Source organism: Amblyraja radiata, chromosome 19 (genome assembly GCF_010909765.2).
Source record: "Amblyraja radiata isolate CabotCenter1 chromosome 19, sAmbRad1.1.pri, whole genome shotgun sequence".
Classification (NCBI taxonomy): domain Eukaryota; kingdom Metazoa; phylum Chordata; class Chondrichthyes; order Rajiformes; family Rajidae; genus Amblyraja; species Amblyraja radiata.
In genome coordinates this window covers 963,475-980,354 of record NC_045974.1, presented here as the reverse complement: position 1 = coordinate 980,354, position 16,880 = coordinate 963,475, and the positions used below count along the sequence as shown (strand labels likewise).

General features: G+C 46.5%; 1 protein-coding gene across 3 annotated transcripts in view; it reads right to left on the bottom strand.

Moving 5' to 3' along the window:
* Positions 1-3,740: 3,740 nt before the first annotated feature.
* Positions 3,741-16,880, bottom strand: part of ergic2 (ERGIC and golgi 2) — a 27,638-nt gene continuing 14,498 nt past the window's right edge. For all 3 annotated transcript variants that reach the window (XM_033037400.1, XM_033037399.1, XM_033037398.1), the window contains exons 6-14: positions 16,799-16,839; positions 15,553-15,654; positions 14,249-14,344; positions 13,475-13,530; positions 12,171-12,269; positions 10,112-10,209; positions 7,558-7,720; positions 5,471-5,550; positions 3,741-4,127 (exon numbers count right to left, since the gene is read on the bottom strand). In XM_033037400.1, the coding sequence (XP_032893291.1) occupies positions 4,062-4,127; positions 5,471-5,550; positions 7,558-7,720; positions 10,112-10,209; positions 12,171-12,269; positions 13,475-13,530; positions 14,249-14,344; positions 15,553-15,654; positions 16,799-16,839 (801 nt within the window). In that variant the 3' untranslated portion in view covers positions 3,741-4,061. The remainder of the gene's footprint in view (positions 4,128-5,470; positions 5,551-7,557; positions 7,721-10,111; positions 10,210-12,170; positions 12,270-13,474; positions 13,531-14,248; positions 14,345-15,552; positions 15,655-16,798; positions 16,840-16,880) is intronic.

Below are 16,880 nucleotides of genomic sequence, written 5' to 3'. Positions count from 1 at the left end.
TAAGCATCCTGAAGTGTTCATGGTTGCTTGGGCTGCATTTCATTTTTCTAGTGAGCAAGAGGAAATTGCCTCCGATTATTGTCGTAAACTATGCGGATTGACCTTTGATAACACACATTTAATTCAAAGAAGCGCAGGCTTGAGACCAAGCATAAGCTCGGCGATCGCTTCGCCCAACACCTCCGCTCAGTTCGCATTAACCAACCTGATCTCCCGGTGGCTCAGCACTTCAACTCCCCCTCCATTCCGAATCCGACCTTTCTGTCCTGGGCCTCCTCCATGGCCAGAGTGAGGTCCCCTGTAAATTGGAGGAGCAGCATCTCATATTTCGCTTGGGTAGTTTACACCCCAGCGGTATGAACATTGACTTCTCCAATTTCAGGTAGTCCCTGATTTCTCCCCCTCCCCTTCCCAGCTCTCAATGTTCATGTCGCTGGGGTGCACCAATGCAATTTCAAGTTCAAGTTCAAGTGAGTTTATTGTCATGTATCCCTGTATAGGACAATGAAATTCTTGCTTTGCTTAAGCACACAGAAAATAGTAGGCATTTACTACAAAACAGATAAATGTGTCCATATACCATGATATAAATATATACACACATGAATAAATAAACTGGTAAAGTGCAAATAACAGAAAGTGGTTGTTAATAATCAGTTATTAATAATCAGAATTTCACTACCAATTTCAGATCATCCCTACTCCCTCCCCTTCCCACTCTCCTTCAGCCCACTGGCTCCTCCTCTTCCCGCCCTCACATCAGTCTGAAGGGTTTCGACCCGAAACGTTGCCCATTTCCTTCGCTCCATAGATGCTGCCTCACCCGCTGAGTTTCTCCAGCATTTTTGTCTACCTTATCAACATATTGAGTTGGCTTTTCCAAACACTCAATGTTAAATGCGTCTGATATGATTTCCCACAATAAATCCATGAAGTCCTTGATCGACCCGTGCCTTTCCAAGTGAAGATGAATCCCATCCCTCCATTTAGTTTCTAACAACTAGACTGATTCTGGTCAGCTGCCTCCTTCTCTCCACACGCCGTTAACATTTACTTCAGTGTACGATAAACGTAATGATAAAAATATCCTTTGTTGCTGCTGACTAATCGCACTCCTCACTGAAGCCTCTTATTCCCCACAGCTCTCACCAAGACTGGTTCTTAGTTCTCCAGCTTGTGCTTCTGCCCATTTAAGCAGCACGTTGACTGGCCAGGTGAACTCAATTGACTTCAGCTGTAAAAAGACAGAATTAGAATCCAAAGTCGCCGTTCCAGGGCCTCGTGAGATAAAAGCACAGCTGATGAGAGTTCAGCTGTACTAATTGCCAACATTGAGAAACTAACTAAAGACAAACTTAGGAAAGTGATACTTACTTACACTTCCATTTCCTTCACCATCTCTCACTCTTGAGAAGTTGGACTCTGGGAGCGACTGGGCTAAACCTGACGCTCAGGCTCCCCATGTGGACTCAACTGTCTTCTCTGTAGATGCAACGCCCAGGAACAAAGAAGATTTGCCAAAGGTGGTGAACACTGGCCAGCCCACAGATTGGGGCAACCTTGGTTATGAAGAGGAGACAACGCTTGGAAAACCTCATCTTCCTGAAGCTGAGGGAATACTCCGTCCGTTATGTAGATTCTGCCCATCAAGAAGCCTTTGTCAACTACACAGAAACAGACAACTCTGCCAACTGAATATTTATGTCCTTGCATTAGACAAATATATCTTTACCTGCAAGTGTACGTTGAAACCGGCCACTCAGATCTCTGCTCTGACAGCCGAGATGTTCCTATGCACCAATGTGTACCTTTATAAGCTGCCATGAGGGGGATTCAGCTCGCGAGGTCTGAAGAAGGGTCTCGACCCGTAACTCCACCTATTTCCTTCGCTCCATAGATGCTGCCTCACCCGCTGAGTTTCTCCAGCATTTTTGTCTACCTTCATTTGATGAAATACCTTCCCGTTACAGCAAGGTGGGTGTTTGTTTAAACACTAAAGTAGTGATGTATATTACGAAGCATTCTTTTGTTCATGAATACCAGCTTAAAGAAACATTGCTGGCAATTAGGAGATTTCAGTTCCTCTTTGTAGAACCTGTGTAACAATGGCCATTCAATCCAGCAATGAGATGGAGTATTGGTCATGCCAGAAAGATAGCAACAGACAAGGTTAAATTGGAACTAGTCACAAAATGCTGGAGTAACTCAGCGGGACAGGCAGTATCTGTGGAGAGAAGGAATGGGTGATGTTTCAGCTCGAGACCCTTCTTCAGACTGATCAGTTTGAAGCATTTTGTGTCTTATCTCGATTTAAACCAGCAACTGCAGTTCCTTCCTACACATTAAATGGGAATTCACAGATTATCAGGTTAAACAGAGTAGAGATGATTGAAACATTTCCAAGTACAGCACGACAGGCCAGACATCTTGGTGTGCATCACAGATCATACAGAGACCATATCCCCAGAATGTAATGCAGGTTGCCACTTGTAGGTGTGTACAACTCTTCAACACTCAACAGACAAGACAGTGACCATTACCGGCAAAGACAATTCTTGTGACATTTCCATTCCTCCCATTAAACTCCCATTCCCTCAGTAAAATATTAAACCACCACCAATGTTAATCTTGTCGACTCAACGCCACATTTCACCAAAACCGGCAACATGCGTTTGTCAAACAAAGAATCCACGTTTGGGCACCCACCCGCGATTGAAAACGTGCCTGTATTACAAGTTACAAAGTGAGATGTTATGTTTTTGGAATTCTAGTAAACTCACCTTACAGTATAAGCACAAAGTTTATCCTATAGTCGATTACGACTGACTTCCCAATGCAGAGACTACTGGGCTCCAGTACAGGGAGAAACCGTGAATATTTTACAGAACATAGTGGACTTGCTTCACTTGGAGAGGGTTGGCAGCGATCCATCAACACAGATTGGACATGCCTGCTCACACAGCGTGTCTTGGTCAATCTGCTAAATATTTGTTGTAGTCAGTTTGTGTCACACTCACCCAGACTGATGCTGGAGAGGTTTTACAACAGTGTGAATCAGTGCAAACATCAGATGTCCACACATAGACCGCTGGAGGATTTTGTGTTGGGTCACCAACCAACTCAATGTGTGAAGTAAACACATTCACAGCAGAGACTACCAGGGCCCTGTGAATGATAGCTGGTTCAATGCAACCTAATGACAAGGAAGCAGCAATAGCCAGTCACACACCAATAGAACAACAGACAGCCAACCATGTCATCTCTGGGTGCCCGCTCTACCACCCACCAACTGGAGGTGTGTCAGGGCCTGGCAGACACTGACGCCAACAGAGATACCCACCCGGCTTGAGATCTAACTATTCCTTTGGCTTATTTATGTTTCATTCGCAAGAAGAAGTAGCATCAACAATTCTCAATTACTGTAATTCCCACTAATTTACTGTCAATCTTCAGTCTATAAAAAACAGTAGGAAAAATCTCCAAAGATAAATATCCGGATCATGATGAGCTCCTGATAAGAGTTAGGTGGTGTGTGAAGTACACGGGCTCTTGGATGACTTCCACAGGTAAGGTAGAGGATCAGGGTGGCCCAGAATGGTCACGAGGGATCTGATACAAACATTCCCGTGCCTCCTCTGGTGAAGCTGTGAAATAAATGCTGTACCATCACTAACGGAGTCGTGTTGTATAAAACCTTGTTGGGTTGCCAGCAATCTCGTAGTTGAAGTATGACCACAGAATACTGATCATTTTCCCTTTTTATTTTAAATGAAACATTGAATTTAGTAACCAGTCCATCATCCGAAGGTCATTCTACGACTTGACATTGAACGTCTCTGAGTTTCTTTTAAATAAAGACACGGAATCATTTAAAAGCAGACCATCATCCAGAGGTAATAAAACTACTTGACCTATAATGTCTTGAGTGGGATTGGAATTGTAGATTCTAGAACGCAACTAACGATTTATTAAAACAAAATTGTGCCATCCAAAAATAGTTTTTTTTTGCGCACATCAAGATTTGAGGAGAGTTTTTGATCCATTTTCATCCCTGCATAACGCTAGTGTTCACAGTCATCTAGAATTGGGACAGAATGATTATTTATGTGGCCATCGAGTGCAGTCGCCTGAAAAACAAAAACGCATGGAAAACAGTCAAAGTTAAATATAGTCACACACGACAGGGGGCACGGCACGATGGTGCAGCGGTAGGGTTGCTGCCTTACAGCGTTTGCAGCGCCAGAGACCCGGGTTCCATCCCGTCTACGGGTGCAGACAGTACGGAGTTTGTACCTTCTCCTCGTGACCTGCGTGGGGTTTCTCCGAGACCTTCGGTTTCCTCCCACACTCGAAAGACGTACAGGTTAATTGGCTTGGAATAAATGTAAACATTGTCCCTCGTGTCTGTAGGATAGTGTTAGTATGCGGGGATCGCTGGTCGGTGCGGACCAGGTGGGCCGAAGGGCCTGTTTCCGCGCTGTATCTCTTAAACTAAAACAACATACAAAATCTGTCTGTCAGGAAGGTTTAAAGACATAGCATGGAAACAGGCCCATTGGCCTAACGATTCCACGCTGACCAGTGATCACCTGTTCACACCAGTTCTATGTTATCCCACTTTCTCATCCACTCCCTACACATTCGGGCAATTTACAGAGGGCCGATTAACCTACAAACCCGCACGTCTGTCGGATGTGGAAGAAAACCCATGCAGTCACTTGGAGAACATGCAAACTCCACACAGACAGCACCAGAGGTCAGGATCTAACCCGGGTTTCTGGTGCTGTGAGGCAGTGGCTCTACCCTCTGCGCTACTGAACTGGCCCAGTTAGTTGTTAGTTGTATTCCATCACCAGGCCCAGAATGGCCACGTCTGTCAACATATCCACGACATTGATTCCAATTACAGGAATATTACTAAGTTTAGAATCAACAATATTCTCCGGGTTTATTTTCAGCGGTTATTTCAAGAGCGGTATCGACATGCAGGCGTGAACTGGAAAAGCAGTCATGGTTTTTACTGCCTTATTTCTGCAGAAAATAAACTGCTGCAGACGACAGAATGCTGAGTCCAAGGGCAGATCTCACATCAATATACTGAGGACACAATATCTGGGAACGTTCATAGTTTATAGAGTCTGTTCAACCTGGTCTGTGTTTGACTGGTTTTATTATTGGACGTCCTTCAACTTTGAATGACATATGTTGAGAGAATTTACAAAGTTTCATGCTAAAATAAATGTGTGTACCCATGTAACGATTCAAAGATTATTACAGAATTTGTCAACAAAACCGGATCCTTTTCCAAGTGGAGGAATCGTCCTTGATGAGGCTGAAGTTTGTCCCAAGTGAAGCGGCAGGCTTCGTTGCTGAAGTCAAGGATGTTCAGCTGCGTGTATGGAACCAGTGAGCACCAGGGGACAATGCTGAACACCGGGCTGACGTAAGAAGAGAAACAGTGGGAACTTACGGCTTTAGGTTTGTAGGCTCCGAGCTTGAAACGGCAGCAGACCACATCGACCAAGAACCCCACAAATCCGTGCAGCATGCCTACGGAGAACAGATTCCACGTCAACGACATCTACTCAACCTTTACCGGTGCATCGAGCATCAATCTGTACGGTATGTGTTGTTCACAACTACACCAGCAACCCTCAAACCCGCGCGGCAGAGTCCTCTCCTCAGCTACATCTACCAAACCGATCCAATAACATTTACTGGTACATTGAGCATAAATCTGTATGGTATGCTTTATTTAGAAGTACTGAATGAATGAATGAATACGGTTCAAGTATTAACATACAAGGAATTTGCCTTGGTGCTCTACCCACAAGTGACAACATGCCAGTAACTGTACAAACCCTTGCAGCATGACTACGGAGAACATGTTCCTCGCCAGCTGCATGGACTGAATGTTTACTGGTCCATTGAGCGTAAATCTGAGACGTATGCGCCATGCAGAACAACTGCCAGCAACTGCAAGAGCAACATCCAATTTCTTTCCAGATAAAGTGAAATGCTTTTTTGAATTGGTAGCTAAAATTCATTGCCACAAAAAGCAACAGGAATGTGTAGTGACACAAAAGCTGGAGCAGCTCAGCGGGACAGGCAGCATCTCTGGAGAGAAGGAACGGGTGACGTTTCGGGTCAAGACCCTTCTTCAGACCCATTCCTTCTCTCCAGAGAAAATGGCAATGAGTTACTCCAGCTTTTTGTGTCTATCTTTAGTTTTAAGAGAAAATGGATTGTTCACATACTGGTTATATCATGGACTAATCGTGGGAAATAAAGAGAACTGTTTGACGAGGGAAAATAACACGTTGCCAGGAGATGGATCAGCTTCAGGGCTAAATAACATTTACTGGATGACGGTGAAGTTCCAGCAATGATCACCGCCCCCATACGGGGGCTTTGATCACCCCGACACGGGGGCTTTGATCACCCCGACACGGGGGTTTCGTAGGATGAGAGGTTATCTTATAGAAACATAAAATTCTTAAGGGATTGGACATGCTAAATGAAGGAAACATGCTCCAGGTGTTGGGGGATTCAGAACCAGGGGTCACAGTTTAAGAATATCGGGTAGGCCATTTAGGACTGAGATGAGGAAACACTTTTTCACCCAGAGAGTTGTGAATCTGTGGAATTCTCTGCCACAGAAGGCAGTGGAGGTCGATTCACTGGATGTTTTCAAGTGAGAGTTAGATTTAGCTCTTGGGGCTAACGGAATCAAGGGATACGGGGAGAAAGCAGGAACGGGATACTGATTGTGGATGATCAGCCATGATCATATTAAATGGCAGTGCTGGCTCGAAGGGCTGAATGGCCTACTCCTGCACCTATTGTATGTTTCTTTGTCTTGAACGGGGCTCCCAGAAGCTGGGTTAGTCCCGATTCTCCAACCTGCAGCATTGCGGACTTGAGTCTATCTGTGTAACAGTTCCTCTCCAATACTGAGAAAGTTCACTGCACACAGAGATCCTCGTCTTCACCCCCTCTACTGTACTAGGCATTGGCTTGATCCAACACATGATCTGATCAGAGAGCACGCACATACCATCTCACTAGAATGCAGCATGTGTAGCGATAATAAACCTACACAAGTCTTGGTTGTTCATTGGCAATGGTTAATAAAGCGGCAAGCGGGTGAATGGGAGTTTGTTCGAGTGAGGGGCCAGCTTTGGATACCGCACCGAGTTGGGATCTTGGCCAAGGGCCAGGGTAGTGTTGGTGTAAGGGTTCCTGTGTCAGCCATGACATTACCAGGGCACCGTGACACTGTAACCACCGGCCCAGGCTGAACATCCTCACTGGAGGATCTCAGGAGGAGGAAGTGGAGCCGAATCAGACACTGTCCTTGCACCGTACACAGCGGGCACTGGGGACACCAACAACTCCAGAACCACCAGCATTGTACTGCTGCAACCACACCATTTTGTTTACAATTGTCTATTGTGCATTCAGCTATGGAGGCTATTTGTTCAGCTGCAGCACAGGATGCAGAGTAACAGCCCCTCATCTGTAGCCAGCAGGCAGGTGGAGATGGGGAACACTTGCCTGTGGTGGAGAAGATGCCTCCAACGATCCCACACAAGCGGACGAGGAACTGCCCCAGGGGCATGTGCAGCTCCGTCACCGTCACCATTAGAGAGCTGATGTCGTACTTCATAAAAATGCCCGACACCCCGTGGCTGCCAGCGGCATGGTCAATCACCCGCTCCTGTAACGGCAACGGCCAACGTCAGCGCAGCGCATCACCCCCCATGTGGCCAACATAGACACACGCACGCACACACACACACACACCCGCTCCTGTAACGGCAACGGCCAACGTCAGCGCAGCGCATCACCCCCCATGTGGCCAACATAGACACACGAGCGCACACACACACACCCGCTCCTGTAACGGCAACGCCCAACGTCAGCGCAGCGCATCACCCCCCACATGGCCAACATAGACACACACACACACACACACACACACCCGCTCCTGTAACGGCAACGGCCAACGTCAGCGCAGCGCATCACCCCCCATGTGGCCAACATAGACACACACACACACACCCGCTCCTGTAACGGCAACGGCCAACGTCAGCGCAGCGCATCACCCCCTACGTGGCCAACATAGACACACGAGCGCACACGCACACACCCGCTCCTGTAACGGTAACGCCCAACGTCAGCGCAGCGCATCACCCCCCACGTGACCAACATAGACATACACACTCACTCAGCCCCGCACACCCCACGTGACCAACATAGACATACACACTCACGCACACACACTCACTCATACACACACACAGCCTCTCACCACCCCACGCAAACAATAGACAATTGGTGCAGGAGTAGGCCATTCGGCCCTTCAAGCCAGCACCGCCATTTAATGTGATCATGGCTGATCATCTACAATCACTACCCCGTTCCTGCCTTCTCCCCATATTCCCACTATCTTTAAGAGCTCTATCTGGCTCTCTCTTGAAAGTATTCAGAGAACCTACCTCCACCGCCCTCTGAGGCAGAGAATTCCTCAGACTCACAACTCTGTGAGAAAAAGTGTTTCCTCGTCTCCGTTCAAAAATGACTTACCCCATATTCTTAAACTGTGTGTGGTCCCTGGTTCTGGACTACCACAACATCAGGAACATGTTTCCTGCCTCTAGTCCAAACACTTAATAATTTTATATGTTTCAATAAGATCCCCTTCATCCTTCTAAATTCCAGAGTATACAAGCCCAGCCATATACAAGTCCATTCTCTCAGCATGACAGTCCTGGCATCCCAGGAATTAACCTTGTGAACCTACGCTGCACTCCCTCAGTAGCAAGAATGTCCTTCCTCAAATTAGGGGACTAAAACTGTACACAATACTCCAGGTGTGGTCTCACTAGGGCCCTGTACAACTGCTCTTTGCTATTTGCTCCTATACTCAACTCCTCTTGTTATAAAGGCCAACATGCCATTCGCTTTCTTCACTGCCTGCAGTACCTGCATGCTTACTTTCATTAGCTGATGAACAAGGACCCCCAGATCCCGTTGTACTTCCCCTTTTCCCAACGACATCATTTAGATAGAAATCTGCCTTCCTATTTTTGCTACCAAAGTGGATAACCTCACATTTATCCACATTAAACTGCATCTGCCATGCATCTGCCCACTCACCCAACCTGTCCAAGTCACCCTGCATTCTCGTAGCAGCCTCCTCATAGTTCACACTGCCACCCAGCTTTGTGTCATCTGCAAATTTGCTAAAGCAACGTTACATTCACCACACACATATACACGCACACACATGCACACACGCACGCAGACTCTCACACACAGACAGTCGTTCACTTAATACCATCGCCCGGTGGGGAATCGCCTCAGCGCAGAGGGAGAAGAGGAGGGAAGAGACTGCAACCCTAAGATTTTTGCCTCCACCACAGTGAGGAGGTGCTTGGAGGACTCACTGTGGTGGATGTTAATTTGTGTTTATTGTTGTTTATTATTGTATGTATGACTGCAGGCACGAAATTTCGTTCAGACCGAAAGGTCTGAATGACAATAAAGGAAATTCTAATTCTAATTCTAATGCTCAACAAATCATTAGTGCATTTGCAAGAGTGTGATTAATAGCTAGCCTGGGGAGTGATACACATGAGCTGAACTCAATGCCTGGCAGCGGCAGGGGTGACTGGTCCATGTGGGGGCAGTGTAATCATTGATCACTATGCATGAAACCTTGCCCAATCACACAGCGTTGGACGGACGGGGCAACGACACGAGTCACACGTCACCCACCCACCCACACCAGCGCTCCTCACAATAAGTGGGCACTACAACAGAGCAATGCAACAAAATACAACACGCACCACACACACACGTACACGCGCACACACGTACACGTACACACGTACACGCACACGCGCACACACACGTACACGCGCGCACACACACGTACACGCGCGCACACACACGTACACGCGCACACACACGTACACGCGCACACACGTACACGCGCGCACACACACACGTACACGTACACACACGCGCACCAGCACCAGCACCAGCAGCAATGGAGCAAGGTTTAAGGACACAGTGGGTGAGGAAGGAAGGGCAAGTGACTCACCCGTTCTGTCACTGAATACTGATGGGTTTCTGCCGTGAACTTGTACGTGTTAAGTTTTGTTGGCACAATTGTGATGAAGTATTGAAACATCTGATTATCTAAAGAACAGAAAACACATTTGTAATGGACACGAGTGATTCGAGTGTGTGCACTGGAGTCAGTTTTCCCAGTGGTTGGTGCTGACGCCAGCCTGTGATGGTGCCGTGTGCTCTGGTCACTGTGGCTGGCAAGCCTTGTGTCTCCAATGAACACCTCCTCTGGGGCCAGGCTTAGTTGGGGAAGCACAGACCATTGCCACCGCACCACCACAGTGGGCAGATCCACGTCGGTCAACTTGCCCCATGTCCCCTCCAGCACAGACACAAAATGCCCAAGTAACTCAGCAGGACAGGCAGCATCTCTGGAAAGAAGGAATGGGTGACGGTTCGGGTCGAGACCCTTTTTCAGACCCTCAGTCTGAACCCGAAACGTCACCCATTCTTTCTCTCCAGAGATGCTGCCTGTCCTGCTGAGTTACTTGGGCATTTTGTGTCTATCTGAGGTTTAAACCAACATCTGCTGTTCTTTCCCACACATGTATTCCAGTGTTTACAGATTGTGTTGTGCTGCAGCAAGTAAGAATGTCATGGTTCTACCTGGGACACATGACAATAAACACTGTTGACTGGCGAGTTGGGGCTGAGCAGGGCGTAGCTCCGGGGGCTCTGGCATGCTGCTACATGCAGCTGGCTTGAACAAGCTCTATGCTCAAGATAACACCTCCCACAGCAGTTAACCCTAGCCACTCTCCCATCTCGCTGATACCATGGGGAAGGTGATGCAGGAGCTGGTAAAACCATGAGCACCAGGCTCAACAAAGATAAACAGAGTGCTGGAGTAACTCAGCGGGTCAGGCAGCATCTGTGGTGAACATGGATAGGTGACGTTTCACAGAGTGCTGGAGTAACTCAGCGGGTCAGGCAGCATCTGTGGTGAACATGGATAGGTGATGTTTCACAGAGTGCTGGAGTAACTCAGCGGGTCAGGCAGCATCTGTGGGGAACATGGATAGGTGACGTTTCACAGAGTGCTGGAGTAACTCAGCGGGTCAGGCAGCATCTGTGGAGAACATGGATAGGTGACGTTTCACAGAGTGCTGGAGTAACTCAGTGGGTCAGGCAGCATCTGTGGAGAACATGGATAGGTGACGTTTCACAGAGTGCTGGAGTAACTCAGCAGGTCAGGCAGCATCTGTGGAGAACATGGATAGGTGACGTTTCACAGAGTGCTGGAGTAACTCAGCGGGTCAGGCAGCATCTGTGGTGAACATGGATAGGTGACGTTTCACAGAGTGCTGGAGTAACTCAGCGGGTCAGGCAGCATCTGTGGTGAACATGGATAGGTGACGTTCCCAGCACTACACAACACTAACCTCAGCAACTGTGATCTTGTACGGGCTTTGTTCAGTTTTGCACTGTTATGGTCTGGTCACACAGAATTACTGATTATTGATGTGTTATTGATTATTGCATATTTGTAAGTGAGAGCCATGTTGCCACTGGCAGTACGTGTGTCAGAGGGAGAGGGAGAGGAAGAGGGAGAGGGAGAGGGAGAGGGAGAGGGAGAGGGAGAGGGAGAGGAGAGGGAGAGGGAGAGGAGGAGAGGGAGAGAGGGAGAGGGAATGAGAGGGAGAGGTAGAGGGAGATGTAGGCCTGTCTCTTTCTTTACGTTTTCTTTCTCTTTCTTCTCTTTCTCTTTAAGTCTCTTTCTCTTTCTCTTTCTCGTTTCTCTTTCGTCTCATTCTTTTCTTTCTCGGGAGCGGGATGCTCTTTTAGGGACAATTTTACAACTTTACCAAAGCCAATTAACCTACAAACCTGTATGACTTTGGAGAGTGGGAGGAAACCGGAGCACTCGGATAAAACGCACGCAGGTCACGGGGAGAAATTACAAACTCTGTACAGACAGCGCCCGTAGTCAGGATGTAACCGGCGTTCTGGCACTGTAAGGCAGCAACACTACCCGCTGTGCCACCGTGCCGCCCCCTGCACTGTTGGACTAAATAACAAAATAAACTCACGATCTATGGCGATTTTTTCTGTTCCATCCAGCGGATTGATGATGCCTGGGATGGGCTCCCCGAATGAATAGTGATCTATTCGATGAGAAAAATTATACACTGAAAAAAAATTAAAAAGAAAATGTGTTATACAGACGCACTTGCCCCCACACTAATATAATCAGCACATGGTCATTGACCTAGGAGCGATGTCTGCAAATGTCAACCTGTTGTCTTAACATATCGTCACAAACAGCAGGGCTGATGCAAATACATTGAAAGACAAAGATTCTACACTGGAACATTTTTGTCTGTTCCCTCTCTGACTTTTCCCAATGAAACAATCAGACAACAAAGAATTATTGTCAGAATATATGGTCACACAGGCCAACATGATGGAATATTATTGCAGAGACTCACCAGCTCCTCCTTGTGGTTAAACACATTATTACAGTTACATTATAGAGAACGTGCAGTTTAAATCGTCAGAGATACAGCACGGAAACAGGCCTTTCGGCCCCGCGAGTCCGTGCTGGCCAGCGATCTCCCCGTACGCTAACACTATTCTACACACTAGGGCCAACTTACAATTTACAGAAGCCAATTAACCTACAAACCTGTACGCCTTGTGGAGTGTAGGAAGGAACCCATGGCCTGAGCTCTCCCACCCTTGTGTCAGTGTTGCTGTCTGACTGTGTAAATCAGCCCAGCCAGGGGAGGGGAGGGGCAGCCAGTCTCAGCCTGGATAATTCTCCAGGAGCCAGCGATGCTAGCAGTACAGGACCGCACTGGGATATGGAGCAGGATCAGTACAGATCACCCCACTGGGATATGGAGCAGGATCAGTACAGGGCCACACTGGGATACCGACCAGGATCAGTACAGGGCCACACTGGGATACAGACTGGGATCAGTACAGATCACCCCACTGGGATACGGAGCAGGATCAGTACGGATCCACTGGGATCAGTACAGGGCCACACTGGGATACAGACTGGGATCAGTACAGGGCCACACTGGGATACAGACTGGGATCAGTACGGATCTACTGCTCTGGAATATCGGATTGGATGGGTAAGATCCTACTCCAGAAACTTGAGCACAGTGTTCTGACTCAGCAGCAGAGGTACAGGTGAAGGTACAGAAGCTTCACCGCATCCAGCAGCACCAGAGGTACAGGTGAAGGTACAGAAGCTTCACCGCATCCAGCAGTCTCATTACTCACAGTTTTAATTACTATCATGTATGTAACACAACAGACAGCAGTTTGGTGAAGAATGTTAATGGATGTATAGTCTACTGGATGAGGATGCAGCAGTACTCACCATCGTGACTAACAAGAGCTGCCATATGTGCGTGACCTCTCGGGTGAGGGATGGCCCTAGAACAGAAGCATTATCCATTGGAAATTAATAGGAAATAACTTAACAACTGAATACAGCCGTAACAAATCCTGTATTATGCGGAAGAAGGAACTGCAGATGCTGGTTTAAACCGGAGATAGACACAAAAAGCTGGAGTAACTCAGCGGGACAGGCAGCATCTCTGGAGAAGGATCTCGACCCGAAACGTCACCCATTATTTTTCTCGCAATTATCTATTGCATTCCCTTAACACATTTTCTACATAAGTGAAAATATCAGCTCAACTACTTGACATGAAAATCTGTTCTGATGAAGGCGTCTAGACCTGAAACATTAGCCGTTTCTCTTTCCATTGATCACGCCTGGCAAACATTTTTATCATGATCTTCTTTACAATCCTGTCCGTGGTTCTTACTGAAGGTTACTCCCAGTTCCATAGTCAGAGAGTTGCTGTGGATCTGAAAGACCAGTCAGCTTGCCTTGTGCCCAAACCTCTCCCCCCCCCCCCCCCCCCCCCACAGAAACAACAGCAAATATCTTGTGTGGGAAAGAACTGCAGATGCTGGTTTAAATCGAAGATAACACAAGATGCTGCAGTAACTCAGCGGGACAGGCAGCATCTCTAGAGGAAAGAATGGGTAACGTTTATCGGGTCGAGGCCCTTCTTCAGACTGGTCTGAATTAGTCATTCTGTTTTAAAAGGGAAGGTTCAGATGATATCAAACATGGACATACTTGCCCACTGTGATGTGGAAATTTCCTGCCACTTTGTTGACGTATAAATGTCCATGAATCCTGCAGGCATCATGTGGATAAGATAATTTGTCTTCCCTGTAAATACAATTAAAGATAATTTCACTGTGGTCACTAAGTTTGCTGCAGACACAACGGACTAGTATGGATGCAGACGTACACATTAAACATGGTGCCACACCCAGATACGGTTACAGGTTGTGGGAGATGGAAGCATTGAATTATTCTGCAGATAGTCACAAAATGCTGGAGTAACTCAGCGGGTCAGGCAGCATCTGTGGAGAACGTGGATAGGTGACGTTTCACAGAGTGCTGGAGTAACTCAGCGGGTCAGGCAGCATATGTGGAGACAAGGAATAGGTGACATTTCGGGTGAGACTCATCTTCAGGCTACTATTATCAATTATTCTACGTGCTGGCAATAAAACCCTGTCTCTAATCTTGAAGGACTATTTCTATTTACTCCACTATTAGATCATCCATACAAGGACCAAATATCTGAGATCATTTTGACATATTGATCAGTCATGGGAATCCTTTAACCCATTGTGCTGTGTTAATCAAATATATAATTCTGATTCTGTATTTAACACTACCCATTTCATGGTCATTCATGAAAATGTCCATATGACATTTAGACCCATTTAAAAATAGGTTATGAGTACTGAAAGATATAATTAGCAATGAAGTTGACTTTTTGTTTTATAATGCACTGTAATACCTGAAGGTATTTGGTTGTAGTTTACACTGCGAGAGTTTGCAGGAATATAGTTGGAGGCTTTCCCATGAAATGCTTCCAATGTCACGCAGGAAATCTCACAGTTTAGTCTCATCTAAAACGTGCTCATGTGGAAAGCTCCCAATGGCAACTAATTTGTTAGCCATTTGGTTGATGTGGACAGGATGGGAAGTGTGCAGAATGCATGTACTTTATGGAATTAACTGCATATGTCCCTTTTACTACCGACTGATAGAGCCCACCACTGCTTATCTTTCAACAAGAGAAGTTGTGCTACACACACTTACTGGCAAGGCAAACATTCAAAGCAAGACCATGGGGGGGGGGGGGGCTCATTAAAACGTACAGAATAGTGAAAGGCTTGCATACAGTGGATGTGGAGAGGATGTTTCCACTAGTGGGAGAGTCTAGAACCAGAGGGCACAGCCTCAGAATTAAAGGAGATGAGGAGGAATTTCTATAGTCAGAGGGTGGTGAATCTGTGGAATTGAAGGCAGTGGAGGGCAAGTCAGTGGGTATATTTCAAGCAGGGAAATAGCTGATTTACCTGGGTGGTAGAGCTGTAGGCGAGCCTCGAAACGCACTCTTGAATAAAAGATCCTGCAGAGAATGTTCTTCTTGCACTTTCCGGCGGATCTTTTGAAGTGTTCTTAAAAATGAAAGATCACATGACTTGCACCTCTACCCAAAGTCTTTATTCTAATTAAAACATCAGCACAAGAGATGTGAAATTTAATTAACTCGTCTTCAGTTTTACAATTCAGTAATAAATCTAATGAAAATATTGTAAGGTTTCAATTCTGATGACCAAGTTAGTGTCGTTCCAAACATCAAGGTGCCAGGCATGAGTGGTTAGTTGTAGACAGCTCCCACCCGCTGGTGAATGGACAAGCTGCTGCTGTGGAGAACAAGTCTATGGCTACGGATGTTCGGAGCAGAGTTCCGCAGGGCTCGGTGCTGGGGCCGCTACTCTTCACGTTGTACATTAATGATTTGGACGAGGGGATCGAAGGCTTTGTGGCCAAGTTTGGCCTAAGATGATGGGTGGAGGGGCAGGTGTTGTAGAGAAAGCAGACACTCTGCAGAAGGACTTGGGCAGGTTGGGAGAGCGGGCAGAGGAGTGGCAGACGGAATATAGTGGAGTCGTGTATTTTGGTGGTAGGAATAAAGGTGTAGATTATTTTCTAAATGAGGAGCGAACCCAGAAATCGGAGGTGCAAAAGGACTTGGGAGCTGGTGCAGGATTCCCAAAAGGTTAATCTGTAGATCGAATCGGTAGAAAGCAAACGAAATGTGTAGGAAGCAACTGCAGATGCTGGTTTAAACTGAAGATAGACCTGCCAGAGGCGGTAGTGATGGTGTTACAGAGACTGTTAAATAGTCACATAGACATGCAGGGCATGGATGGATATGGATAATGTGCAGGCTGAGGGGATTAGAACAACTTGACACCATGTTCGGCATAGACATTGTGGGCCAAGGGACCTGTAGAGTTCTATATACATCCACCAAAAAGTTTTCATTAGGTCAGTATTTAAACTCCACCTCTCTGCCATCATCTTTCATTGAGCCCATATCCAGGCTGGTAGCAAACTATACCAGAGACTGGGGTCAATTAGGAATTCATTTGTTGTCAGCAAACACACATACAATTCTACATTTTATTATCTGAATTATTAAACTTAAACAGTCACCGCAACATTTATAACAAAGGGATTGACTGACACTTGATTTTGTTAAGCACCAGAAATTACTAACCATTCAGAAAATTAATTTTAAAATCTGTTTCGTACCTTTGCCATATTTTCTGACGTGAAGATAATTCGAAAACTGTCTACAATTTAAAAAGAAAGGCAATTAAAACAGCAGCTCAAT